Raw genomic sequence first — 26,579 nt, 5'->3', positions numbered from 1 at the left:
TGAGTGGCAGGGGAACCGGAAGTGGGGGCGCTGCTGCGGGTGCTGGGGCCCGAGGAGGGACGCGCTGGAGCGGGGCCGCCGGGACTGAGCGAGCGACAGACGCGCCACCCGCCGACGCCGCAGCCGCTTGGGGCCCGTACGGACCCACTGCCTGAGTGAGTGCATCCCGGGGCGCGGAGAACCGGTGGCTTAGAGGCAGGGGTTGGAAGGGGCTATGATTTGTTATTGTGAGAGGCTTGCGACCGCCCCTCCCCCACTCCGCCGGGCCCCTCCCCCCGCTCCATCCCCTCCCCCGGATCCTTGGGGGCCTTGCGCGCGCGCGCCTTCTCGGCTGGCCGGGCATCGGTTCCCCAGCTGCCCCGCCGTTCGCCGCATCTCTAGGCCGCTCGCCTCCCTCCTCGGAGCCTTTCCCAAGCACCCCACCCCTACCACCCCTAAACCTGCCGCCTCCTTGGCCGCCCCGCCTCCCGCTTCTTCCCGCGGCCTGGCACCGCCGTGGGGACCGCCGCCCGACCCGGCCCTGCCCTGCCCACTCCCCCGGAGTAGGCCGCCCTGCATCCCCGGCTCCCGCGGCCCCATGCTCGCCACTGCGAGCCCCATTTCCAGCCACGCTTCTTACTCGGGTCTCAGCTACTGCCTTTTCCTCCATCCCCGAGGTTGAACCTCTGACCTTTCCCTCCCCTTTTCTCTGTCTGAGAGGCCGTTAACGCGGACCAGTTACTCTGTTGTTTCTCGACTGAGCACTTTTTCCTACCCCTTTTGTTGAAAAATTTCAACTCTTCAGAAACTTCTCCGTTGTCTCCTTTAGTATATTCAGAAAGCCATAGGCCGTCACGACTCAGAAGGGGTTATTTCTTAGAGGGCTGTCCTGTCCAGCACCTTATTTTAGAGATGAGGCCCAGCGAGGCTGGTGGTTGGCCCAAGGTCAACCAGCTAGTTAAACCCGCCAGTGAACAGGTTTTCTTAGGTGCTTTTTACCCGGTTCATGTCCATTTAGCGGATCAGGACCTTCTGGCCTGCAGGTTTGTGATGTACCCGTTGCACGGCGACTCACTATTCTGCTTTCCATAGCTCCCAGGCCAGCGTTGGTGTTTGTGATTTCTACACAAATCTTAAGAAAACCAAACACATGAAGCTTTGGTCTCTTTTTAAAGCTTACCCGCGGAGAAAGAAAGACCGTCTGGACCCACCCTAGGGCCTCATTTTGTACGGCTTTAAATGAGGGGGCTGGGGAGAGAGGTAAAGGTGTGGAGAAAATAGATTGTCTGCCCTGAGTATTTGAATACCCTTTGCTTTGAATATGCCTTGTGTCTTTAGAGTCTTCTTCTGGGCACATTGTTCTGATATAAAGGTTGCCTCCTTGTGGAGGAGCAGGGGAGGAGTATGAAATCATTGTGCTTTAATGTGTTGGCTTGGGCATTTGATAATAAATTATGGATGTGCTGGAACCAGGGGACCCATCCACCAGCCCACTGAGGCAGGGTATGCAGGATGAGGCCTGCTTTCCCCTTCAGAATAACCCTTGCCAGCTCTCTCTGAAACAAAACGGAGAGTCTTAGGTCAGAGTGGAAACATTCTAAATCTTTTAATTCTTAGTGCAATTTTCCCCCCTCCATCTGTTTCCTGGTTAAACTAAAACATCCAGCTCAGCCTGAGGATTTATAATTCTTTGTTGTTGAAACTGGTTTTTGATTAGAGGCAGTACACCGCGCTCGTATAAGCATCTGGAGATTCTGGTGTCATGTTGTTGCAGTCCAAGTTAAGTAGAGGGGCGAAAATGCGGGAAAATTGGGAAATACTGTGCGAGTCGCTTACTCCTCATCTTCCTGGAGAACTCGTTTTAATAGACAGTTAAAGCTTCCCTGGAATAGAGTCTCTCCTAGTAAATTAATAAGACGTTTGTTCATCGGACCTTTATCTCCATTCGGCTGGGGTTTTCTGTTTCTGAACCTACCGTTTGTGATCTCAAGTTAATGACTTGCCGCACAAGGAATTAGTAAGGTGAGATGGGAGTCAGATCCTCCTTATTGGTACTTTTTCTGTTGTTACCGATTACAGCGTCACCATACTGAATACTTCTGTGTGATGATACAGCTGCCTGCCAGAGGCTGGACGCCCTAGACCAGTCAGGTTTTTGTGACCTACCACATGCTGGTCTCTGGATGGCTCCTGATTCATTCTTCATTTTTATTTTAAAGAGTACAACCATTTATTTAACTCCCAAATTATTTGAATCCCTAAATGCATAGTCCCTGGCTTTGTGCCTTTTGTATGAATTTGCCCTTCAATTTTACTTTACCTGCTGTTTAAAAATGTTGCCAAGTCACAGGTAAAACTGAAAGCTACTTTGTATTGCAAAATTTTGATTTGGCAAAATAATACAGAATCCAAGTGTCTGAGGGCACAAAGAAACAAACTTTTACTCACGTTGCCCTTGTAGAGGAGGGAGGGTGACCTTGTATTCACAGTTAAAGCAGGAAAAAAAAAGTTAATTGGGAATTTTGTGTGAAATTTTCTCGGTTCTGCCAGGTAACATCATATAAATGACATTTTGTTCCTCAGTTTCTCTGTCCATATGGCTTTTTCATTTTGCCTGTGACACAATTTAGGACTGAAATACCAGAATGCCGGTAAATTTGGTGGTAGTAATAGGTATAAGTGAATGGAGTTAGTAAATTAGAATTTATCATTGTTTCATGTAGTCGTTTCTATGTGGAGCCTAATGCCCTTTGCTCAAAAGTAATAGGCTTTGGAGAGAGTATGTCACCCTGAGTTCACTCTCCCGCTCTCCCTGTCACAGAGCAGTGCCCTTAAGTCTCACTGAGCTTTAGTTTTATTTAAATAACAAAGCTTCTAGCACAGTGACTTGTAAATATTAAGTTCTTAATAAATCTTAATTGTAATGATTATTTTAGATCAGTTTTTTACCTGTTCGAGGAACTCTAAAAATGCATGTCTATAAATTGAATCATAGATCTTACAGTTTATACAGACCATTGGTCTTGCAAATAGAGTATGCACTGCCCTGGAATGCATAAGGTGATCTGTTGGAATATAGGAAAAAATTTAGAACCTTTTTATATACTTTTTTTTTTTTTTGGAAAAAATTAACTTTACTGATATTTGATATACAGGTTAACAATTCACATTTAATTTATAAATACACATATATTGAGGAGCATTTCAAAAAGATTCCAAAACATTGAAAAATGTTTTAGCCCTGCTAATCCGGACCAATCTTTACCCATATGCTTTCTTTCACTTTATGCATTTATTTATTTGTTTGTTTGTTTATTTATTTGTTTGTTTGTATTTATTTATATTTGGAGGAGGTGCTGGGGATTGAACCCAGGAAATGGATTCTATGTGCTCTACCACTTGAGCTATACCCCCCCACCCCACTTTATGCTTTTCTAATAGGTGTTCACCTAGTCTCTCTTTGAGTCCCCACTTCAACAATCTGCCTTGAGGGACAGATCATGCCATTTGCAGTTCTATTTGCTAGAAATCTGTCTCGCTGTACATGGTATTCACTGGCCTTGTTTTCCTATTTGGGGACATGCAGGATAAACCTAATGTCTCGTCCTAGTAATCTTCAAATACTTTGACAGCTATTTATGTCCTGTGTCTTCTCTCTTCCCCAACTGGTTTTTCTAAGGATTATAAGCATGCCTATTTCTTTCAACTATTTTTGATATGACAGGTTTTTGAATTTCTCACCATCTTGACTCCTTTCTTTGAAACACACTCTGGTTTGTCAAAATTCTTTTTAAGTTTTTCAGCAGGATCTGAGCATGGTATTCCAAAAACTGAAATGTAGTTGAAGTGCCTGTGTTTTGTCTTTATGTGGTGAGGGATGTATTTGAATACATTTGATTATGGAGACACCTCATGCACCGTGTGTCATCCTTGTTTTTTTAATCCCCTGGAGAAATGGTTTCAATTACATAATCATTCAAGAGTAGGACAGATCATTTTTCTCCTTTTCAGCAATGGTCTCTCAATTACCTGTGTCAGTTAACTTTTGCCTCAAAAATGCCTAACGTATTAAGTGTTTCTCCAGGTGGGAAAATAAATGAGAAATGGTCAGGTTTTTGAAATCTGCTTTAAAAGTTTAAGAACTAGACTTTTTGTTGGAGTTGTTCGTTGCTATATTTCTTTACATATCTGATTTTGAAATCCAGAAAGTGGAAAAAGTTTTTTGCCCCTTATCTGTCTGAAGGCCAATAGAGCTTTTTGGTCAGCAGGAAGGGAAGAAACTTTTAAAAATAATATTAAGCACCATGTCAGATTTAACCTGAATAGGCAGACTTAGATCAAGAATTGAACTTAGATCCTCAAGAAACTTACATAGAAGGTTTAGAATGTTTTATTGGTTAAAAACAAAAGCAGAACCTCAAAAAAAAATTTTCTCTGTAGCTATTTGTTTTAACCCTCTTATTTTTTTCTTTTTCCTTTATGTATCTTTTAATTTTTTTTGTACTTTTATTAGACAGTGAAACTCCAAATACCATAATCTAATTGGAACTTTACAGATTCATCTTGCAGTTCTTCCTGATTCTTGCATTTTACATTGATGTTTTTAGCTCCATGTAGTATAAATCTTTTGGGTGAAATGGTTAGATACAGGCCCCCTTTAGGGAGTCAGCCTGAACTGGTTTGTGATCAGTGGGCTAGATGTGACCATATTGGGGTCAGACAAACCTAATTTCAGTCAGTCACTGCCCAAATTACCTAAATTATCTGATCCTTGTTTTCTTCACTTTGCAGTGCTTTTGTGAGAATTGGAGGTGGTATGTATAAAACAGCACGTGTAGTTCTTCATACATAGCTCTTGTTTTCTGATAGTTGCCAATTTTAGTAATCTAAAGAAATAAACACAGGTTGTTAGTGATATCTTATGTCTTTAGTCAGATATGGGCTTAACCCTGAGCCCAGTGTTTTTTAAGACCTAGTGTCATTTAGAGCTGAGCGGAAGTGTTTGCATAATTAGTGTTAAAATTGTTTGCTTCTGTGATTTATTTTTCATGAATGAAGGTTTGCTGTTTCATGTTCAGGGCTTGTTGTTTTCTGATCCTCAAAAACTACTGCTTTGGCAGTCCAGCGTGTTTTGTTGACTCAGTGAATATAACTTACTCACTGAATATAACTCAGTCCTCTTTCTGAGAAAGTTTAGTTGTGTTTCCAGATGGCAAAGGAAGGAAACAGAGAGTATGGCCTCTTTTTTTCTGTAAGCCACAAACCCCCAGATTTTTCTCTTTCATCATCCTTTGCTTTTGCTGAGTGACCTGTTAAGCCTCGTGTCTCTAGTATGTAATCTCGAGTTGGTTGAAAAGAGTCTGATTTCTTGTTTGTCTTTCTAGAGGCTTAGCATTTCTAATTTTTCTGAATTTCACTTACTCCTTTTCCACTATCAGTTGCCATACTTGGGCTTATCATTAATAAAATTTTTTTTGCGTGGGGACCCGTCAGAAATAAAAGTATCTAGTAAAACATTTGTCAAAAACTAATGCCAAAGCCTATGAATAGTTTTACCATAATCTGTAGTACAGGTATTTGTGTGATGGTTAGTAATCAGTGGATTCTAATCATTGCTATAGTAATTCTTAAGTGTATGACTCTTATGACTTTAGCAGCCTAAAAGACTCTTATGTATATGTCATTGAACTATAAGGATTTAATTCCTTGTGTCACTTGGTTCTTACCTTAACATGTATTCATAAAAAATTAATATAGGTGTAAAGTCTATACTTGGAGCAGATATTTTAAAAATGCACTGCACTCTTCCTAAATGATATTCAAGCCTGTCTGGAAGTTTAGTAGCACTAGATATTTATGAGACTTCAGCAGTCATGTCTGGAACTCATCTCTGCTGAAAATAAGCTCCAGTTGATTCGTTTCTGGGCAAAATCACAATGAAAGTTATTTAATTCCTATTCTTATTTAAAACTTGACGTGTAATATTTAAATAAGTGGTAACAAAGAAACATTCCTAAACATGACATAGACATTTTTTTCCCCAGGTGTAGAATGAGCCAAGGAGACTCAAACCCAGCAGCCATTCCACATGCAGCAGAAGATATTCAAGGAGATGACAGATGGATGTCTCAGGTAAAAGGAGGTGCACATTTATTATCACATGAGATGAGTCTTCCTCAATTTTTAGAATCTTTTGACCAAAGCTACAATGGAATGTTTTTAATGGAAAACAAGAATTGATTACTGTAAGTGAAAATCTAATATTAGAAATGTCATTCCTGATCCTCATGTGATGTTGGAACTGAGGAATATTTTGAAAACATGGTCATTGCTCTTAATTTTAAAAGACAGTAATGTTTGTACAGTATTCTTTTTTTAAGCTTTTAAAAATTTTGAAGTAATTTCAAAGTTGTACAAATATTACAGACATTTTAGAACTTCTTATATCCTTCATCTAGACTTGCTGCTTGTCAACATTTTGCCACATCTGCCTAATTATTCTGTATCTATTTGTAATATTACCAACATACAGTTTTTTCTGAATCGTTTGAAAGCATGTTGCAGTCAACATACCCCTTTACCCCTAAATATTTCAGTGTGTCTTCTAAGAACATTTTCTTACATAACTACAATATAGTTATTAGAATCAGAAAATTTAACACTGACATACTGTTACCTAATCCAAAAACCATATTCAGGTATCTTCTGTTGTCCCAGTAGTGTTGTTTTTATCAGTTTTCTTCTCAGTCTAGGATCGAACATTGTATTTGGTTGTCGTATCTCTTTCTTCTCCTTTAATCTGAAACATTCCTTAGCCTTTGTTTTTCATGACATCGACCATTTGGAATGGTATAGGTCATTTATTTTGTAGAAGGTCCCTCAGTCTGAGTTTGTCTTTTTTCTCACAGTCAAGATTCAGATTACACCTTTTTGTCAGGAATATCAGGGAAGTGATGTGTTCAGTGCATCACACAGAAGGCAGGTGATGTTGATTTGTCTCACTGGTGATGTTAACTTTGATCACTTGGTTAAGATAGTATTGGCCTAATCCAATTCGTATTTGTTACAATACAGACTCATGGGTTCTTGTTTTATTCAAGAGGGTTATAAAATCCACTGTAATTTTGAAACTCAGATTGTCCCAAGTTTAGCAAATGGAAATGTCTTCAAGCTGGCCCCTTTGTCTTCTCAGTTTTTTTTAGCACTTTTTTCCTTCAGTACTTGTAGCTTGCTTTTAATAAACTGTTATCAGTTAGCAATAACTACAGTTAACCTTTATTTTTTTCCAACCATATTACCTCTTTAATAAAGTTTGAAATGATTTTAAGTCCCCAAAGTTTCGTGTTTTCGTGTCTAGTGATTCTGTTTATACTCTCCATAGTTGTGTAGTTGCTCTCCGTTTTTGTCTTTTCAGACTTAAAAATCAACCAGCTTATTCTGAGTGGTAGTTTTCTATTTTGACTGTCCTCCTGTGGACCAACTACTTGGTTATTCTTTCTTAATCTACCTCATTTGTTTATATCTTTTTAAAAGTATTATGAAATATTTTGAGCCTCTGTGTATTTGCTACTCCGCCTTAAAAAAAACATTGCTAATAGAATTGCTGTACCCTGCATATCCACACTGATAACATTTCCTTCTCTTTCCTACCTCCCCACCCCAAGCCAGTGTCCTAAATTTGGATTTTTTTTCATTTATATGCTACATATATATAATCTCTAAATAATACGTGTATAGTATTTTTCACATGTTTTGAAAGTATGAAAATAGTATCTGAATGTATTCTTTTTGCAGTATATCACACATGCTAAAAATGTAGCTGTAGTTTATTCTTTTTTTTTTTTTTTCTCACACCAGTCAGAATGGCCATCATTCAAAAGTCCACGAAAGATAAATGCTGGAGAGGGTGTGGAGAGAAGGGAACCTTCTACACTGTTGGTGGGAATGTAGTTTGGTGCAGTCACTATGGAAAACAGTATGGAGATTACTTAAAAAACTAAAAATAGACTTACCGTATGATCCAGCAATCCCACTCCTGGGCATATACCCATGAAGTATTACCAAAGTAGCCAACCCTAATCTAGACGTGAGTACCATATATCAGGAAATACCCAGAGCAGATGAGCATGTCTACCACCAGCACAGGAATGCAATCAGCAAAATCCAGGCCATGGGAAATTCTATAGGTCAAACAATCATATTCCTTAAAAAGTAAGTTTGGGAAGTGCTGGCAGAGGGAAGGGGAACCCAGAGATTAAAAGGAATTTAAGAGACAAATTGTCTGGATCCTGATTTTAAAAAATACGGTATCAGTTCAAACAAACAAAAACATGGTAAAACAAAATTTTGTGACATTGAATTATTGATATTAAAGAGTACTATTAATTTCATACTATTTTGGAGGAGTAGAATTGGTATTATGGTTATATATTTTTAAAATCTTTTGAGAGGTATGTATTGAAATACTTAATACATGAAGTGCTGTATCCTCAATTGGCTTCAAAATCATCTGCAAATTGGGTGGGGCAGTAGTTTCTGGAATGTTGAAATAATAGTGGCCATAAATTATTTGATTACTGTAGCTGGTGATGGGTACATGGAGATTCATTTTGTTATTCATTCTGCTTTCCTGTATGTTTGATACTTTCCATAATAAAAGGTTTTTTTTTTAAGGGTGATACTGAAAGACTTAACTGTAGAGAAATTTAATAACAAATCATGTCAAAACATATTAACCAGTTTAGGAAGGCTCAGCAGCAGCCTGAGGGAAATATTTGCAGTGAATATTACAGGTGAAGCATTGATATTTTTTGATATATTATCAGTAAAAATGTCTTCAGAGTATCACTAGACAAGTATCTCAATAAGCATGACAAAAAGTATTTAACTTCTGAAAGTGCAGATTAAAACAATGGGAAGAGAAAGGAGAGGGAGACAAATGTTAAAATCCAGTGCAGGTGCAAGGTTGGTAAAGTGACTTCTGACACATTGCCAGAGTCAGCAGACATAGCCATTTGTTAAGAATTTGGAAATAATGTCTAAGATCCATGAAAGTGTTAATTCCCTTTGACCTAAGAATTCCCAGCTTGAAAAAAAAATTATGTGTATGCGTGTGTGTAAGTTTCTTCATCTCAGTCAATAGAAGGCTTCTGGCAAGTCTGTCATTAGGAAAAAGAGCTTTAAAAAATGCGTGTGGCATGTACGTAGGACATCAAGTGGCATTTAAAATTACGGTTATGAATATTATTTAGCTACATGGAAAAATATTTCTGGTGTAATGTTAAGTGCAGTTGTAATGGCTACTATTTACTGAGTACCTACTGGGTACCAGCCAAAAGCTGAGCCCCCTGTTTTAGAACTCTCATCTTCACAGCTCTAAAACAGTATTGCCAGCAGATGTGTAAAACAGGACTTGGGTTATGTAGTTGCTTAAGGTCACTGGCTTAGAAAGTAGATAAGCTAGAATTTGAACTTAGGTTTTTCTGTCCCCAAAGCCATTGTGCCAGGAGCCATACATAACAATTCAACTATGCTTAAAAAAGAGGGGTGGGATGGGGGAAGCATGTGAAGAAATAAAAGAGAATACCCTGAAACATTAACAGTTACTGGGTTAAGATGGTAAGATTATAAGTGCTTTGTTTCAATCATTTCTATTTTTCCAAATCTATTGCAACTACTTCTCTACTTAAAAAGAAAATGTAGGGTACCAAAACCTTTAGAACAGCAGAGCTATTTAAACACGAGCTGTTGGTATGGAGAGGTGGTTGGTACTTGAGTACGCCACTGGAGAGGTGACAGTGTGAAGGAGCACCTGTTCAGTAAAACTAGCCAAAGCTGTATTCTTGCTCATCTTATCTGTTCAGTTTAAAAATACTTACTGAAACAACTGAGTTTTTAAAAATTATTTTCACAAGGCATGGACCAACCCAAGAAAAAAGAAAAATCGATCCCAAATCCTGTCACTATAAGAGGAGCTGTTTTAATCAATTCTCGGATTGTTTCAGAAGTATTTTGTGTTTTCACCAATAGCGGTGGCATATCTGTTCCACCACAGTGTCATCTGCACTAGTATTATCAGCAGAAATACTTAAATAGTAACTCTATCTTAATTCCTAGGGAAAGCATAATTGAATGTAGAGTTTGAGAAAAAGAAAGCATTTGGACCTTTCCCTAGAACTGGGTTAGAGACCTTTTGCCGAAAGCATCATGTTCATTTGTTTCAGGGATGAACTTAAAAATTTAAACTATGTCCTTTAGCATTGATGGATAAAATCATTTTTAAAAGCCTTAGGCCTTTAGAGCAGAGAGAAGCATTCCAGGACTAGGTCACCACTGCTTAGAAATTTGGAGTAGACTGAAAAAAAAAAAAAAGCCTTGAGTTCTAGTTTGCGGTTTCACATTTAGAGGTTAATGGACATTATCAAAGGCCATATTAAAATCATTCAAGAGGGAGGGTGTAGCTCAAGTGGTAGAGCGCAAGCTTAGCATGCACGAGGTCCTGGATCCAATCCCCAGTACATCCTCTAAAAATAAACAAACAAACAAACCTAATTACCTCCCCCCGCCCACACAAATTTTTTAAAAATAAAATCAAATAAAATGCATGCCTCTTGATTGGATCCTAGTTCAAAAAATAGATACATACAACACTTTCCAACACTTGAACAGTTGTAAAGATTGAAAACTAGATGCTATGGGATTATTGTTCGTTTTCTTAGATGTGATAATAGATCCATGGTTTTACAGGGGACTGTCCTTATGCTTAGCAGTTGCTTGTGGAATATTTAAAGGTGAAGAATCAATGTTTGCAGCTTACGCTCAAATGATTCAGCAGGCACACACAGATAAAACAAATATGGGAAAATGTTATTGTTGAATGTAGGTGGCGTATGTACAGGTTTTCATTGTATTACTTCAGCTTTTCTGAATATCTGAAATTTTCTTTAAAAGAGTTGAAGGAAAAGATAAACTACTTAAGAACACATTAATACTTTTTTTCTCTTGGTTTCAGTAAAGTTCTGGGGGTTTTTTTTAGCATATCAGTATGATCAGTATCGTAAGAGTGGGAGGAAAGTTCCAGCAGTTAATTGCAGATTGAGAGGAATCAACTTTAGGCATTGACCAAATTGAATGTTTAACAGCAGAGTAACTGGTTGAACAACTGTTCTGTCTAGGCCAAGAAATCTCACAGGGAAAAAAAATGCCAGTTTCTGATTGTTCTTTCTTTAAACTAGCACAACAGATTTGTCCTGGACTGTAAAGACAAAGAGCCCGACGTCCTGTTTGTGGGGGACTCCATGGTGCAGTTGATGCAGCAGTATGAGGTAAAGGTGGGAGGGTGAGAGTGGTCCTTGGCTGCTGGTGTCATCACGTTCATGGATAGCAGACTTTCATTCATGACAGTCTAGTTCAGAGCAGAAGGGAAATCAGACCTATCTAATAGAGTTCTTTGTTCCATCAAGTATGATGAAACAAAAAATTTAACATTATTTTTTATTAAACTCCCTCTTTGCCTTCAGCTTCCAAGAAGCTTCACGTTGTGTTTATTTCTATTTGTCCTAGTCATGGTTTTAAGTTCTTTTTTGTATTTTACTATTTTCTTACTTGTATTTGCTCATTTATGTTTGTCCTAGTCATGATTCTCAATTCTTACTACTTGTGTTTTACCATTTTTAAATTTTATATATTTTTGTAGTGAGCTATTTTGAATCTTTTTAAGGATCGGCATTCTTCCAAGGGAAATTTAAAAGGAAGGATAGCTTTATTTCTTTTTGGCTGGAGCACTCTAAATTTTTTCATCTCATGTTTCTACTTCACCCTATTCCTTTAAATGGTTGAATAAAGGGAAAGGAGAGTTTATTGAGTCGGCAACTTAATTATAAATGTTGATACCTCTTGAATGGCATCAGGTTAAGTTGTGACTCAGGTCTTGAGTTGAGACCTAATGCTGCCATTAAGAACTGAGTTATACAATGACATCTTCAAAGCCCTTTCAACAGTTGGTAGCACACCGCTTGCAGTGTTTGAATATAGAAAAGGGAAATTGTTATTTCAGATGCCTCACAACATACTGCAATTGAGGGATTTTATTTCCCACTAATTTTAGTGTAAATAATTTTTTTCTCTTTTTAGATATGGCGAGAGCTTTTTTCCCCACTTCATGCACTGAATTTTGGAATTGGGGGAGATACGACAAGACATGTTTTGTGGAGATTAAAGAATGGAGAACTGGAGAATATTAAACCTAAGGTGAAATGATGCTTTTTTTAAAAAAGAATATCCTTACTCTTGAGTCTTTCACAGATAGTTAAATTGTCAGAAACTAGTAATACAAAAAAAATTGCTTCTTTTTTTGGGAGGGGGAGGTAATTAGGTTTGTATGTTTAAAATGGAGGTACTGGAGATTGAACCCAGACCCTTGCTAAGTATGTGCTCTATCACTGAGCTATACCTCCCCCCAAAAAATTGCTCCTTTAAAGCATTATTTCATCATTGTTCTTTGCTTTCATATCCCTTTAAGATGAATGATATTGTCATTGTTTAAGAACATTTTAAATACACGCTTAAATTAAGAATCAGTGTATTGCTTGCTTGGGTTGTGCTTGTAATTGTTAATTCTTCAGCTGTAGGAAGAGATGTACTACTCATGAGGTAGCTATTCTGTGAACCTGAGGCAGTGTGAGGGGAGATTGCTCAGAGGAGGGCCATGGGAGCAGGGCCATGACTCACTTTAGGAAATAATTTTGGATCCATTTAACTATATAAACAAATTGGTAATCAAGGCCTCCAGGTTATTTGGAGAAAATTTGAAGCAGATGTGAACAAATGTTCACCACAGATGTGTACCCAGTGCCTTATCACATAAACGTCCTGAGTTGGCAGACTACATGTAAGTTTTTTTCAACCCCAAACAGAAAAAACAAAGCTAAGCCATTGATAACAATTGCTTTAGTTGAAAGAATTTTATTTTTTTGCCTTTCTAATAGAAAAACTCACCCATATTCCTCTCTGTTGTGATGGGTGGAAATTACCTTGTTGGGTCATATAAGATCAATGTCTTTAGGTGATAGCCACCTTGTAAAACTATTTTTTTAAAGAGACAAAAACTCATTTAAAAGTTTTAAGGCTGCATCCATCTAGCCTCCACCCCCACTGATTCTTCCTTGAGTAGAAATATGTATTTATGCCCATTACACTCCCTTGGGTACTTTTTTTTTTTTTTTTTTTCCCAGAAGGTACTTCTAGTCAGGGAGTCTTTATCGTGTCACTTACAAATATTTTCCCCCAGGTTTCTTAGATTGCACTTTCTTTCCATTCCTTTCTTTTTTTTTTTTTTTTTTTTTTTTTTTTTTATGTGCAGAGGTTTTGTTTTTATACAGTTGAATGTATGATCTTTTTTGTATAGTTTCTGGATTTTAAGAGATTAACTTCCAACTCCGCAATGATAATGGAATTTTATTGTTTCTTGCTAGTACACTTTCACCACTTAAGTATTAATCTGTTTGGAATTTATCCTGACGTTTATGAGGTGCACATTAATGTTTTAATCTTAATTCTTCCTGCATGCCCTCTTGAAGTTACCAATACCATTTAGAAGTTCATCATTTCTTTGATTTTTTTTTTTCATGGAAGGAAAACTTAAATTGCTGTTGCAAAAACGTCTGTATAAAGTAGAAATTGGTTTCAGTAACATTAGTAGAGAATATGTTCTAGAAAGTGGAGTTAACTGGATATAAGATCCTAGCAGCAATTTAATATAGAACAGTCCCAGATAGTTTCAGGGCTGGGGCCAACACCTGATGAGGGCGAAAGCCTTTTCTGGGGAATTTTGGATGCTTCCTGGAGAAATAATACACTGTGTAAATCAAATTGAATTTTTCTCGCAAGTACTGTAAAGTTTCGTATGGTAAAAGGCTCTCTTTACATATATTTCAGTTTCACAGCAACTTCTTTGATTTTTGAAATAAGATTTTGAACTAAATATTAGACATTCCTCACTCTTGATTATCTTTTTTCTCTTTTTTATCCTTCCCTCAATTTAGGTCATTGTTGTCTGGGTAGGAACAAACAACCATGAAAATACAGCAGAAGAAGTAGCAGGTGGAATCGAGGCCATTGTACAGCTTATCAACACAAGGCAGCCACAGGCCAAAATCATTGTGCTGGTATGTAGTCTTAATTGTTGTGCTGGTATGTAATCTTTGGTGGAGAAAACCTTGATACCTAGGTCAGGTGAGGAGTCTTTTTAGAAATGTGATCATTCATGAATATAAAGAGTCATTAGGTAGAAGCAGTTTGTGATGCTCCTGAGAGCTCTTCTCTGATATGTCCTTTCATCTCACCAGTCTCATCATTTCTCAAAACAGCTGTGGGGTCATTTTTTAAAAAAAACAATTTTATAATTGTTCTTTTTACCTATCTGTTTATTTTAACGGAGGTACTGGGGATTGAAATCAGGACCTTCTGCAGGCTAAGCATGTGCTCTACTGCTGAGCTGTACCCACCCCTCTGTGGGATCATCTTTTATCTGCTCATCCTTGTTTAGAAGTAGAAATCTTTGTTGCCTCAGGTAGCCTTAGATTTTTTTTTCCTAGACTGTCTTCTGATAATTTTTTAAATTGCATATGAGACTTTTCCTAGTCCTGGATCTCTTTTTATTAAACTTGTGTTTGGATTAACTTAGAAGGGTTGTTTTGCTCCACTGTTAATATGGTAAAGGTGATACATTTATTAGGATTGAATTCTTTAAAATGTCAAAGATTCCATCAGCAAGAAAATGGGTACTTCATAATGTTACCCCTAACAAGAAGTGTTACCCTTTGTAGAATTAGAGCATTAAGTCTTTGTGATCGCAAAGATAAATAGCAGTCTATTTTAGTGTTAACGGTTACCTGTCGATATTCTTAGTTAGCCCAGCTAAAAATGTATGTTTTTGTGAACTCTAATATATATTCAGTTCTTTAATGAGATAAAGGGTTAAGAAGGTAGTCATTCATTCAGCAGACATGTGAGGATCACTATGCACACTGCACTATCCTGGGTCTTGAGCAGACAGGAAATAGTAAGACAGTCCCTCTCAAGGAGCTCACAGTCTGGTGGATGAACACAGCAATATAAACAGAATTATCCTGCATTCTAAGGTGAGAACCGGGTATAGTTTAGACATAAAAGTTGACATCTGAGTTGAGTTTTAAAGAAGTCATTGCACCTCCAGCTATCACATTGAGGTTAAGACTTAACATACGGATTTGGGGGAACACAAGCACTAAGGTGATAACACTCAGAAAGCACGTGTAAGAAATAGAATGTAAGGATATGATTACAGAATGTTAATATCACTTGGAAGAGACCATAAGGACTAATAAAAGAAAATATCAATTTCATTTCTTTACCTCAAGCTTTCTGCTGAGTTTGAAATATAAATGATTATGTTGTTCCTACTTGTGTGTTCTGTTTTCCCTAATAGAAAATATTACAGTGTGTTCATAATTACTAAAGTACCAAAGCATAGGTTGTGAGTTAGTTTTCCTTTTGTCTTTGCTTTCATTTTACTATAATAAATACAGTATATATATATATAATCAATAAAAAGAGAGAATTTATTGGTCTCCAGAGAAAGGAAAGAAGAGGAGATATTACAGAGGAGAAAGAGGGAGGGGAAGAGAAAGAAAGAAAGAGCGAGAGAAGAGGAAGGAAATGATCAAAGACTTAAACTACATGTATGTGTTTGTTGGGTGAGTGAAGGAAGGTGCTAGAAGAATTTTAGGGTTCTCATTGAATCAAGTTTAAGACTAGGATAGTTAGGAGAAAGAGGCCACGGCGAAGTCCCATGTTAGGAGTTTGGGTACTATAACAGGGTGCTGGGGAGCCAGGCCTTGTTTTTCTGTTATATGATATTTAACTTAATTTACTTGTTTCTGTATTTGTTTATATCCTGCCTTATTCCAGAAAGGATTACATTATGGTTGAGTCCATCTCTGAAGTATAGTGGCTGGTACATATTAGTTGCTTAGGACATACTGTTGCATAGATATTGCTCAATAAATCCTCCATAAATATTTTTTTGTTTCAACCAGACTTCAATTTGATATACAGTGATGTTATATACGGTACTGAAACATTGGAAATAATCTAAATAATCAACCCCATGAGGGAATGATTACACGTCATTGAATTTAAGAGCACTAATCATACGATGATTATGAGGACTGTGTGAAAACAGAATTTATGATACATTTAAGCAAAAAGTCCAAATAATAAACAGTATGTATATTATATTTAGAATTGCTTAAAAGTAAATATGCAAGTGGAAGAGGAAACAAAATAGTTGTTACATGGTAAAGGAATTAGGAGTGTAATTTTTTGTCTCCTTTAACATAATATTTTAGCAGTTAATTGTTATAAAGGAAAAAAATCACATGGCATACGCTTGATAGTCACACATTATGCAAATACATAAAGTAGTTTTCTCATCCTTGCTTGAAAATCCCAATAGGTATGGCTCCCTGTTCTTGAGGCTTTATCATTTTTTCTGGCTTTGATTGCTGTGGTATTCTTTGAAAATCAGAACAAAGTGTTTATTAGTCACTGGCCATCCTTCCTAGTTGCTTGTTATATCTCAAACCAGGCCAGCATTGAGGGCTGCTTTTCTTTGATAACTGTTAGATTCAGAGCCTTACGTTTTTTTTTTAACAGTCATATAAACTAGGGTTTAGGATTTACCTCATCTGCACTTAACAGGGTTAAGAAGGAGAGGGACTAGGGTGGCGTATTCATAATTCTCTATAATTCTCTTTTGGAACTGTACAGTCACACAATAAATTGATAATCAAGGCTCCAGCATTTTGCTGAAAAAATTTAAAGCAGACATAAACAAGTACTAATTTGGGGCATAAAAATTTCTTTGTTCTTTTAGAAGAATACCCACAGAAAACCTATTTGTATGAAATAAGACCTCTTGTACCCTGTAGGAGAAACGGGGGGCAAAATTTTTGCCTGAATAACTTACTGCATGGCATCATTAGCTATAAACCAACTAACGGGTTGGAGATTTCTGACAATTTTATAATAGGATCAGTGATCTGTAAAGGCCATTTCTAGTTTGAAATGATAAAATCTTTTTTTTTTTTTTTAAATGCTAAAATCTTGCTCATGAAAGAGCTGGCTTTTATTTACTGTAGTAGAAGGACAGACATCTGATTTATCTGAGATTTACATTAGGTTATAAGTTAAAAATGAATTTAGGATACACCATTGTTTTATACTAGAGTGTGTATCATGTGGCTCTGATTCATCAAGACCGCATTTGTTCCAGCTCTATTTCTCATGTGCACTAGTGAAGGTTCCATGTGGCATTAATGGATAGATGCGTATTTGAGCTAGATTATTCTAGCTATATGATGGACTATATGGAGGATGAATTGAAGGAAAAGCACCACTGGAGGTAGAAAGACAGGTCAGGAGATTTTACATTAATTGATGTGAGTAGTATGAGTTCCCTAGCCATAGCAGTGTATATACTCAGTAAAAAGGATGGATTAGAAAAATATTGAGGATGTAAAAGCTGAGTGATTTAATGGTAAGTAGATAAGGTATGTAGGATGAGAGACTCAGGGATGTTGCAATGACTGGTTGATACGGAGAATGTAGAAGGAATGGAGTTTGGGAAGGAGATGATGAATCGCTTTCGGACACGTGAAGTTGGGAGTGCCTCAGGAACATTCCGGTCTGCTACACCTGGCTGTTCAGGATGCAGTTCTGAAGCTCTAGGAAGAGATCTGGGCTAAAGTGTTTAGAGTGAGAAGAGGAATGGGCTGAGGACAAAACCCTGAAGAATACCAACAGTTAGGGAACAGGAGGAGGAAGAGGAACTCCTGAAGAAACTGAGAAGGAATGGTCAGAGAACTTCCATTAAAACCAGTCTAGTCCAGCATTCTAGAAATCAAAGGTGTAAAAAGTGCCAAATGGAGAGTCCCAGGGATATTTGAAATCACCAGTAAATAGAGAGAAACAGTGACTCTTCTCATCTTGTGTTCTTCTCTGCTCTGCCCCAGGGTTTGTTACCTCGAGGTGAAAAGCCCAACCCTTTGAGGCAAAAGAATGCCAAGGTGAACCAGCTCCTCAAAGTTGCCCTGCCGAAACTTGCCAACGTTCAGCTCCTGGATACAGATGGGGGCTTCGTGCACTCGGACGGTGCCATCTCCTGCCACGACATGTTTGATTTTCTGCATCTCACAGGAGGAGGCTACGCAAAGATCTGCAAACCCCTCCATGAACTGATCATGCAGTTGTTGGAGGAAACACCTGAGGAAAAACAAACCACCATTGCCTGACTGGCTCCCATCAGTGTTAATAGTGTCCCAGCTTCCTCAGATCAGTTCTATCACTGGCACTACAGAGTCCTTCTCTTTCTTAAGGCACTTTGCATTGTAGAATGTTCCTGGATGTTCATATCTAGTGTTTGAAGGGGAGGAGGGATTTAAACTGGTCCTGTACATAGAAGGTTTGTTTGACACAGGAGAAAAATTAGCCAAGGAAGATGGTTGTTTAAATTCATTTGAAACCAGAAGGAGCTTTTTAGTTGTATGTGTGACACATTCGTTGAATTATCACTGTTTTTCCTAGGACAACATGAAGCCTAAGTACTGAACAAAATGAAGATTCTTTTCATGGCCTTTCGTTGTATGGATTATGTCATATATAATAATGATCAGAATCACACCTACTTGGCTTTAAAACAGATGTTTTTCCAGTTCATAATTTAGCCCTTTGTTTTTATTTTGCTTTACTCGTATGTATTCTCAATGTTATCTTAACATACAGCATCAGATTGAACATGCTTGTGACTCAGATATGGGAGATGCTATAGTTACAAGTGAAGTTGTTCCACTCTCTTAATCTTTCCCATGCTTAGCAGTGAAAAATAGGTTTTGCCCCATTTGGGGGACTCTGCAGAGGGTGTTATTTATATGCTGCCGAATATCATGTCTGTAATAGACCCATGCATGCAGCCTTTCCTCTATTCCCCCTCATCCCCTCTTTCTTTGGGGGGGTCGTTGTTGACATTACATGCTTTTAACACATTTCTGACCTAGGAGCTCTATTGCTGGGAGTGTAAGTCCCCAGCCAGTTACTCTCATGATATTACTGATGTGTGACTCATTCTTGTGTGGTGTTCTGTGCTATCGAGTCTGTGTAGTGCTATCCATATTCAGAGTTCTGGTTTGTTTTTGTTTGTTTTTTCCTTAAAACCTGTTATAATTTTTCTTTTTTGGGGGGGAAAAATCAGAACTCTGTTTCCCACTCCATAAGCCCTGGTATTATTTCAAGTTTTGTACCATTTTAAGATGTATATTTTATTTTATTTTTTTATTGGCTTAGTTTTTAAATTATTATCAGTCCAGAAAAATTTGGCCTCTTCTCATGGGGAAGTAGGTGAGACTGCTCTTCAGGATAGACTTTCTGCTTGATCCCACCATGTTAGTGAAAAAAAGATCTAGGTTTGTTTAACCTTCAGAATTTCTCCTTAATATGTCTTTGTCTGAGACTTTCAAGAGAGCTCTTTATAATCTTAATGGTTTGTGAGCTACAGGAACTGCCATTTGAAAAATGATAGGACAACAGGTGGTTTACTGTTGAACATACCTGTGGAATATGTACAAACTGGATCTACAAACAGATATTTTAAACTGGACCAGGTGGATATTGAAGTAACCCATCAAAATGCTCTGCAGTGATTCTGCTTAATGTTCAAGTTCAATATCTAAGGCCTATGTTTCATGCTTTGCTTGCGATGCACATGGCATTGCTTTTGTATGTTGGAGGGGGATTTGTGATTTGTGCTAAGAGCCACTTCTGATTGAAAGGGATAGAATTTGGGCTGATTTTTTTCTTGTCAAGCCTCTTTCTAGGAATTTTGTTTTTTGTCTTTAAAAAGAAAAAAACATACTTTATTGAATGTATCATGTCTTCATTAACAACTGAAAATATACTTTGTGTTTACTAAACTTGTTTACTACATTAAAACTTCCTTTTTATTTTTAGTAGCCCAGGTTCTTGAGTTTTTCAAGACAGATTTTTTTTTTTCTTAGCTGAGATACAGTTCTAGGGAGGAGAACTAAGCCACAATTTTGTGTGTGAAGAGAGTTTCCTATCCAGGTCTTCTGTTGTCAGAGGGTGGGAGTATGGTCCAAACAAACCCCATTAGGTTACTCCTGCAGCATGTGCTTTTAGCTTCTCTCTAGACTAAGGATCAAATAATCCCTTTGTGAGCGGGCCTTCAGCTCCTTTGCTTCTGTGTGTAAACCTTGGATGTTAGTACATTTTATATTTACCAGAGCTATTCGAGCAATAGTATTTGAACCACTACCCTTTTAAATAAAAGTCTACCCCATTGCTAATGTGCAGACCCTGAGTCCACTTTCATTTCTTGCCAGCTTTCTCTGTACTGCTTTAGGCAAAAAATGTCTATTTTTCTTTGACACCCTGGTTTGCTGCAGTGTCAGAACTTAACACTCAATCTTTGGTTTTCATATATATATATATATATATATACACATACACATATATATGAAATTTAATGTACTGTCCAAGTGAAATGTAGTTGTGATTAAGGGGCCAACTTTCTAGGCAGCCATCAGAAGTGTTACTCTGTCTCCCTGCAAATGTTAATTCCTTTGCCCACCCATTCCCACCACACTAGGTGGCAGCTGATGATGGCATAATAAAGATTTCTGTGGTCCCATCTTGAATGTGGCAGGTTGAAAACATACTGCCAGGGGTGCTCTAGGACATGTGCTGCCCACATATTCTAGACTGACATACTGCTACCACCTTGAGTCTATTTGGACTTTGTCTAAACCTTAATCTTGTCAAAAACTTTAACCCATCAAAACAATTCAAGTAGCTCATACTCTGCTCTTAGGAATTCTGTGTCTTGTTGTTTATAATGTTCAACTTCCTTTTTTATTTGTTTAACCTAGTCACTGTTTACAGTTGTGTGCTAAAGCCTGAAATAATGTCTGTGCTGTGATGTATGAGCATTGCCAAGTTTATATTTATTGCAGCAAGGAAGAAACTAAAGATAGATGGAAACGAGGAGCATGGCCACGCTCCTCAATCTGTGTGGGTGCATGTGGGAGAAGTGAGTTGGGGTCTCTTGAAAGGAGGCTTTTTCGGGTGGGGTCTCCCAGGCTTCTCCTTGGTGTTCCTACTTGGGGACCCCCTCTGCTAGCTGACTGGACCTCCCCAGTGGAAGTTTGTGATTCCGCTTTGGCAGTTTCATTGACTAGTAGAACTCATTCTGTTTTAGTGCATATTTCAATATAAATGTAAACATTTCACTCAAACTTGCTGTCTTCCTGTCTCCTTTATCATAGTTTGATTTCCAGTGGAGAGAAGCGATGTTTTTTCCTATCTTATCACGAGCAAATTAGATACTTAGATCCTCCTGCTGCTTTTCTGTGGAATTGAATGTACCAAGCTGACCCTCATCACTTATCTCCTTGGGGGTGTAGGATGGCAGGGTGGGATGAGCAGATGAAAAGAATCCTAAATAGATAAAGGGAAATACTGTCCAACGAAATGTTTCAGATTTGTTAATAGTATCTGACAGTTAAAAACAATTAATTCTTAAGTCATTAAATTGACCTTTTGACCCTTTTTCCTCATTTCGGTCTTTAGAATTTTATGTTAATTGTCCCAGTTTCCACATTTTTGCTATTCCTCACACTAATAATCACCAGTTTTTTCTGTTTTGTACTTTGGAGTATTTCTACTGTTGCCCCCAGCTTGAACTTAATTAAGTGCTTCAAATTAATTGAGTTATTCTGAGTTTCTGTACCATCAAGGAGAAAAGTTCAGGACAACATTCCCCACGTACTCTCCACCTAAGCCCTTTAGGTAGATGCGCCCCCGCCTTCCTGTTGGCTGGGAGGCCGATGAAGTTTTCTGTCTTGTCCAAGGTGAGTCATGTCATGTCAGTGACTGAGCTGGGATTTGAACTCAGCTCTACCTGACTTCAAAGTCCTCGCCCTTGCCACTACCCATTCAACCCGGAGAATCTTTTTAGCTCTAGGTTCTGACTCACTGATTTATGGCGGCTACATCCCTGGTTTCCTTTCAGTTGAAGGTCCTGGGAATGAAGTTAACACTCTCACCTGGACCAAGGCAACAGCATCCTTCAGCCTGCAACTAATATACTCCTTTTCAACTCCATCCCCCACATGGCCACAGAATTATTAGAATTTATTTAAAATTCATTATCTGGCCATCTTGTTTCCAACCTTAAAATCAGCAGTAGAATTAAGTTGTGTTTATGGAGCCAAGAATTTTTGGTGATACACGTGAGGGGGTTCAAAGACTGCCTGGCTGCTGTATTAACCTGTCAGTATGTGCAGATTGACAGGAAGACACTACTTGGGTAAATGAAACAAGATTTAAAATCTAAAGGAACCAGGAAATTATAAGTACAGACAATATAAATGGCAGAAAGATAACTTTAAAATAGGAGTTGCCAGCTTCCATATGCTGAGGGGCTGGGGTTGGGACCACAGAAGCAGATGGAAATACCAAATGAGGGTTCACAGATCTTCAGAAACACAGCCGCCTCCCTTGAAGACCACTCTTTTACGCACAAGCCCAGTTTTGCAGGTAGGTTAGTCTGGGTGTGTGCTGTGGACCACCTCATCTGACCTGGTTGAATGGCTGCAGACTCAGTATTGTGGCTACTGAGTGCAGGACAGGAAACGAGTGTGGACACAGTTCTCCTTTGCCACCCTCGCCTCTCCCCAAGCTCATACTATCTACCCCAAGTACAACATCTTCAGAGCTGTGTGACCAGAGCAAGGGTCAATTGCTCAACTGGCCCATTAGAGCGTATCCAGATGACTAACACCACCAACCACGCCAGCAATAATTACAGCAAATTGATAGACCAATGTAATGCTCCTTAGCAGCTGCAAGTTTCTATGGTTATTGTGACGTTCAGTTGATCACATCTCACCACGGTGAGGCTACTGGATTAAAATGATTTACTCCTATAAAGGGATAAAATTTGGAGATACTAAACTGAGGTATTTTTGCTTTTCTACTTGCCCTCCCCCAATGTCTAATCACACCAAGTTCCTCTCCACCCCCAACCCCCCAGGCACTGCCTTGTCAGCTGCTTACAGGTTCCTCCAAAATCACAGGGCAGTGGTGAAAGCAGCCTGGGTCCTGAGGCTCAGAAAGCCTGATTGTGTCCAGACTACTCCATGTGAACCACCTCGATAACCCAGGAGAGTTGGAAGGGAGGGTGATCAGTAGAAGGGGAAGCCCCCTCACCAGCATCTATTTGGGGAAAAAGGCAGTAGGAGGGTCCATTTCCTGCTTCCTTAATTCGGTTAGTATTTTTACATAGCCACAAAGCAAAGATCTTAAATGTTTTGTTAAACACATAGGCTTTCTTTGGCCTGGTTTTACGCTATGCCTCTCACCTCTTGCTTGTCTGCTGGCTTATTTTAGCTTAACTAACCACATCAAATACATATATCAAAAAACAAATTTTACACACCAATCAAGCCTTGACAAAACCCTTGTAAAAATTAATGACACATCAGTAATGCAGTGTGCTCTTTGTTAATCACTGATAGTCCAAGCTATTAAATACAACATCCAGTGTGCTCCATGACCTGGCCCTCTTCAGTACATACCCTCTCGCTCGTTACTTTGAACTATCATGCCAATAGCACTGAACTTTGAATCTATGCCTTTACCCCAAGTTGAGACCCCCCCTGTCTGGAATCGGCTCCTGCCCCTTTGCTAGGCCAGGTCCTACTTGTCTGTTAAGTATCTTTGTGTTCCCAGCACCTTGCTTAGTGACTAGTACAAACTAGGTACTGAATAAATGAAGGAATGAATGAACAGGAGTTTGATTTGTTCAGGATCATCTAGCCAGTAATGGCCAGAATTGAAACTGGAATACAAATCTGACTTCAATTCCTGTTCTTTCGAATGGTACCATGCTGCTGCTTGTAAGAAACAATAAACATCATTCTGGCTAGTGATAAGTAAGGGCAAACTAAATTCACTTAAGAACAACGAAAATAGATTTGAGAGAGTTAGTGTCGAATGATTGCTAACTCTGTTGACGAATAAGGATACTCTCTCTCACCTGAGAAAAATCTTCATAACTCTGTCTCCAGCTGGATCCGTGCATAATAGCATAATAATTCATGATTCATTTTTTTAAATAAAATCATTTGACATTTTAAAAAAAAATAGAAAGATGAAGTATATACCTATTACAAAAATTCTTGAGACATTTTCTGGAATTGTTTGATTAGAACTAGAGGGAATTATGTAAAGATACACAAACCCCAATGTTTATAGCAGAATTTATTTATAATAGCTAAGATATGGAAGCAACCTAAGTGTCCATCAACAGATAAGTGGATAAAGGAGATGTGGTGTGTGTGTGTGTGTGTGTGTATACATATATATATACATATACACACACACACACACACACACACACACACACACGTATACAATGAAATACTGCTCAGCCATAAAAAATGAAATTTTACCATTTGTAGCAAAATGAATGAACTTGGAGGGTATTATACTAAGTGAAATAAGTAAGACAGAAAGACTGCATGATATCATTTATATATGGAATCTGAAAAATAAAACAAACTAGTGAATATAACAAAAAAGAAGCAGACTCACAGGTATAGAGAATAAACTAGTGGTTACCAGTGGGGAGAGGGAAATGGGGAGGGGCAGTATAGGGGTGCGGGATGAAGAGGTACAAACTGTTATGTATAAAATGAGCTACAAGGATATATTGTACAACGTGGGAAATATATTCAATATTTTATAACTATAAATGGAATGTAAACTTTAAAAATGTTGAACCACCGTACTGTACACCTATAACATATATCAACTATACTTCAATTTTTAAAAATAGAAATAAAAAAAGAACTACATGGAATTATTAAAGGTAATGTTTCTAGGAAAAGTGAAGCTAGAAGAAAAAGCTAGATGGGTTCAGAGGAACAAAGTTATTGTGAATGAGAAAATCACCTTTGTGAAGACTCCAAGGACCAATGAAATATCAGAAGCAGCTATGGCACGGGGCCTGTTTCCGAGCCAGAGTGTAAAGAGAGGGGACTCGTTCTACTAAGAACAATTTGGAGTAAGGACTGGATAGCTGCATGTGATCTTCAGACACAGAGAGGAGTAAAAGGTTCTCCATTTGCATCTTCTGATTTTGTAGCCGGAGACCCAAGCTTTCTTGAAATCAGAGGATGGCTGGCTCACTTTTATCAGTGATCTTTGGAGACACGGATTTGAGTTGATCAATTATTTATCTGCTTGTTTTCAGCAACCTGATGACCAGCCTCATTTCCTGGAAAGACCTGATGTTGGTTCCATCACATGGCCACAGGGAACCAGATGCAGGGCCTGAACGTACCACACTGTGCACATTTCCCCTCTGAATGGTGAAAGCCCGGGCTTAGGAAATGCAAAGTGGCTGATCTGTCTCTGGCAGAAAGTCGTGCCCACTCAGTCAAAGCTGCTCTCCCTCCTACGCTGTCGGCAACAGTTCAGGATGCTGAATGCAGTCAAGCCTAGCTCCACTGTGCAGCATTTAGGAGGACAATGGAGAAGAGAGGTAGACCCTGAAGGCTCAGAAAGCGTCATTTGCCAATGATGTAATTTGCACAATGCGGGGATTAAACGTAGAATTTTCTGACATCAAAGTCCTTGCTTTTTCCACAATGCCATGAGGACCTTATCCCCCGAATGACAGCATAGACACTGTATCTGTAACTGATTCCTACTCTGATGTGCACCCAGTTTCCACTGTCCTTGAAGGAGAGATAAACAGACACAAGGGCAACCCTGGGAAAGAACAGACTTTGATGACAGAAAAAAGCGCTGTACTCTTGTTTCCAGGGCCGCCTGTATCAGGACAATTCCACTTGAGCTCCAAGTGGATACACTGAGCCCTTTTTATTTATTTTTCATTCTTTTTTCAGTTTTATTAGGTAGAATTGTTACAATCTGACTGCACATATACAATATTGCATGTAAATACATATACACAATATGCTGCACATATTTTTAAAAATTTACGTATATGTACTGTTCATTGTTTCTAACAACATTTAGAGCTTTTTAAACTTACATAGTTATCAAAGGAATAAAGCCAACCACAAAATAAGAATTAATTCAAAAAGATACATACACCCCACTATTAACAGCAACGTTATTTATAATTGCCAAGATATGGAAGCATCCTAAGTGCACATCAACAGATGAATGGAACAAGAAGAGGCAGCATATATATGTAATGGAATACAACTCACCCATAAGAAAGAAGGATATTTTGCCATTTGCAGCCCTTCACACTGAGCCCTCTTTAAAGTCACAATGAAAATAGGGAACTTCAAGTCCATTTCCTTCAGAGGGGTTTGTTTTACAACCTTCTTTTCTGGGTCAAAGTTATACCATTACTTAATTCTAAAGTCTGATTTGATTCTGCCACTCACCCACAGACATGGCTTCTACCTACCCCCCAGATTCCTAAATTACTTGATCAGATTCAGTTA

At 38.4% G+C, this 26,579-nt stretch overlaps 1 protein-coding gene across 1 annotated transcript; it reads left to right on the top strand.

Moving 5' to 3' along the window:
* PAFAH1B2 (platelet activating factor acetylhydrolase 1b catalytic subunit 2) lies at nt 1-21,326 on the top strand. The gene is made up of 6 exons (XM_032472749.1): nt 1-155; nt 6,024-6,111; nt 11,214-11,303; nt 12,112-12,228; nt 14,022-14,144; nt 18,033-21,326. Exons 2-6 carry the CDS (start codon nt 6,031-6,033, stop codon nt 18,309-18,311), a joined length of 690 nt encoding a protein of 229 aa, XP_032328640.1. The 5' UTR covers nt 1-155; nt 6,024-6,030; the 3' UTR covers nt 18,312-21,326.
* The last annotated feature ends 5,253 nt before the right edge of the window (nt 21,327-26,579 follow it).

The sequence above is a fragment of the Camelus ferus genome, chromosome 33 (genome assembly GCF_009834535.1).
Source record: "Camelus ferus isolate YT-003-E chromosome 33, BCGSAC_Cfer_1.0, whole genome shotgun sequence".
Taxonomy (NCBI): Eukaryota; Metazoa; Chordata; class Mammalia; order Artiodactyla; family Camelidae; genus Camelus; species Camelus ferus.
Note: the sequence above shows the minus strand (reverse complement) of the source record. Positions and strands in the feature narration are given on the sequence as shown.

Coding starts and splice junctions, on each gene's coding strand:
- PAFAH1B2 (XM_032472749.1), top strand. CDS start 6,031: ATGAGCCAAGGAGACTCAAACCCAGCAGCCATTCCACATGCAGCAGAA. Junction 11,304..12,111: donor AGTTGATGCAGCAGTATGAG/GTAAAGGTGGGA, acceptor TTCTCTTTTTAG/ATATGGCGAGAGCTTTTTTC. Junction 12,229..14,021: donor TGGAGAATATTAAACCTAAG/GTGAAATGATGC, acceptor CCCTCAATTTAG/GTCATTGTTGTCTGGGTAGG.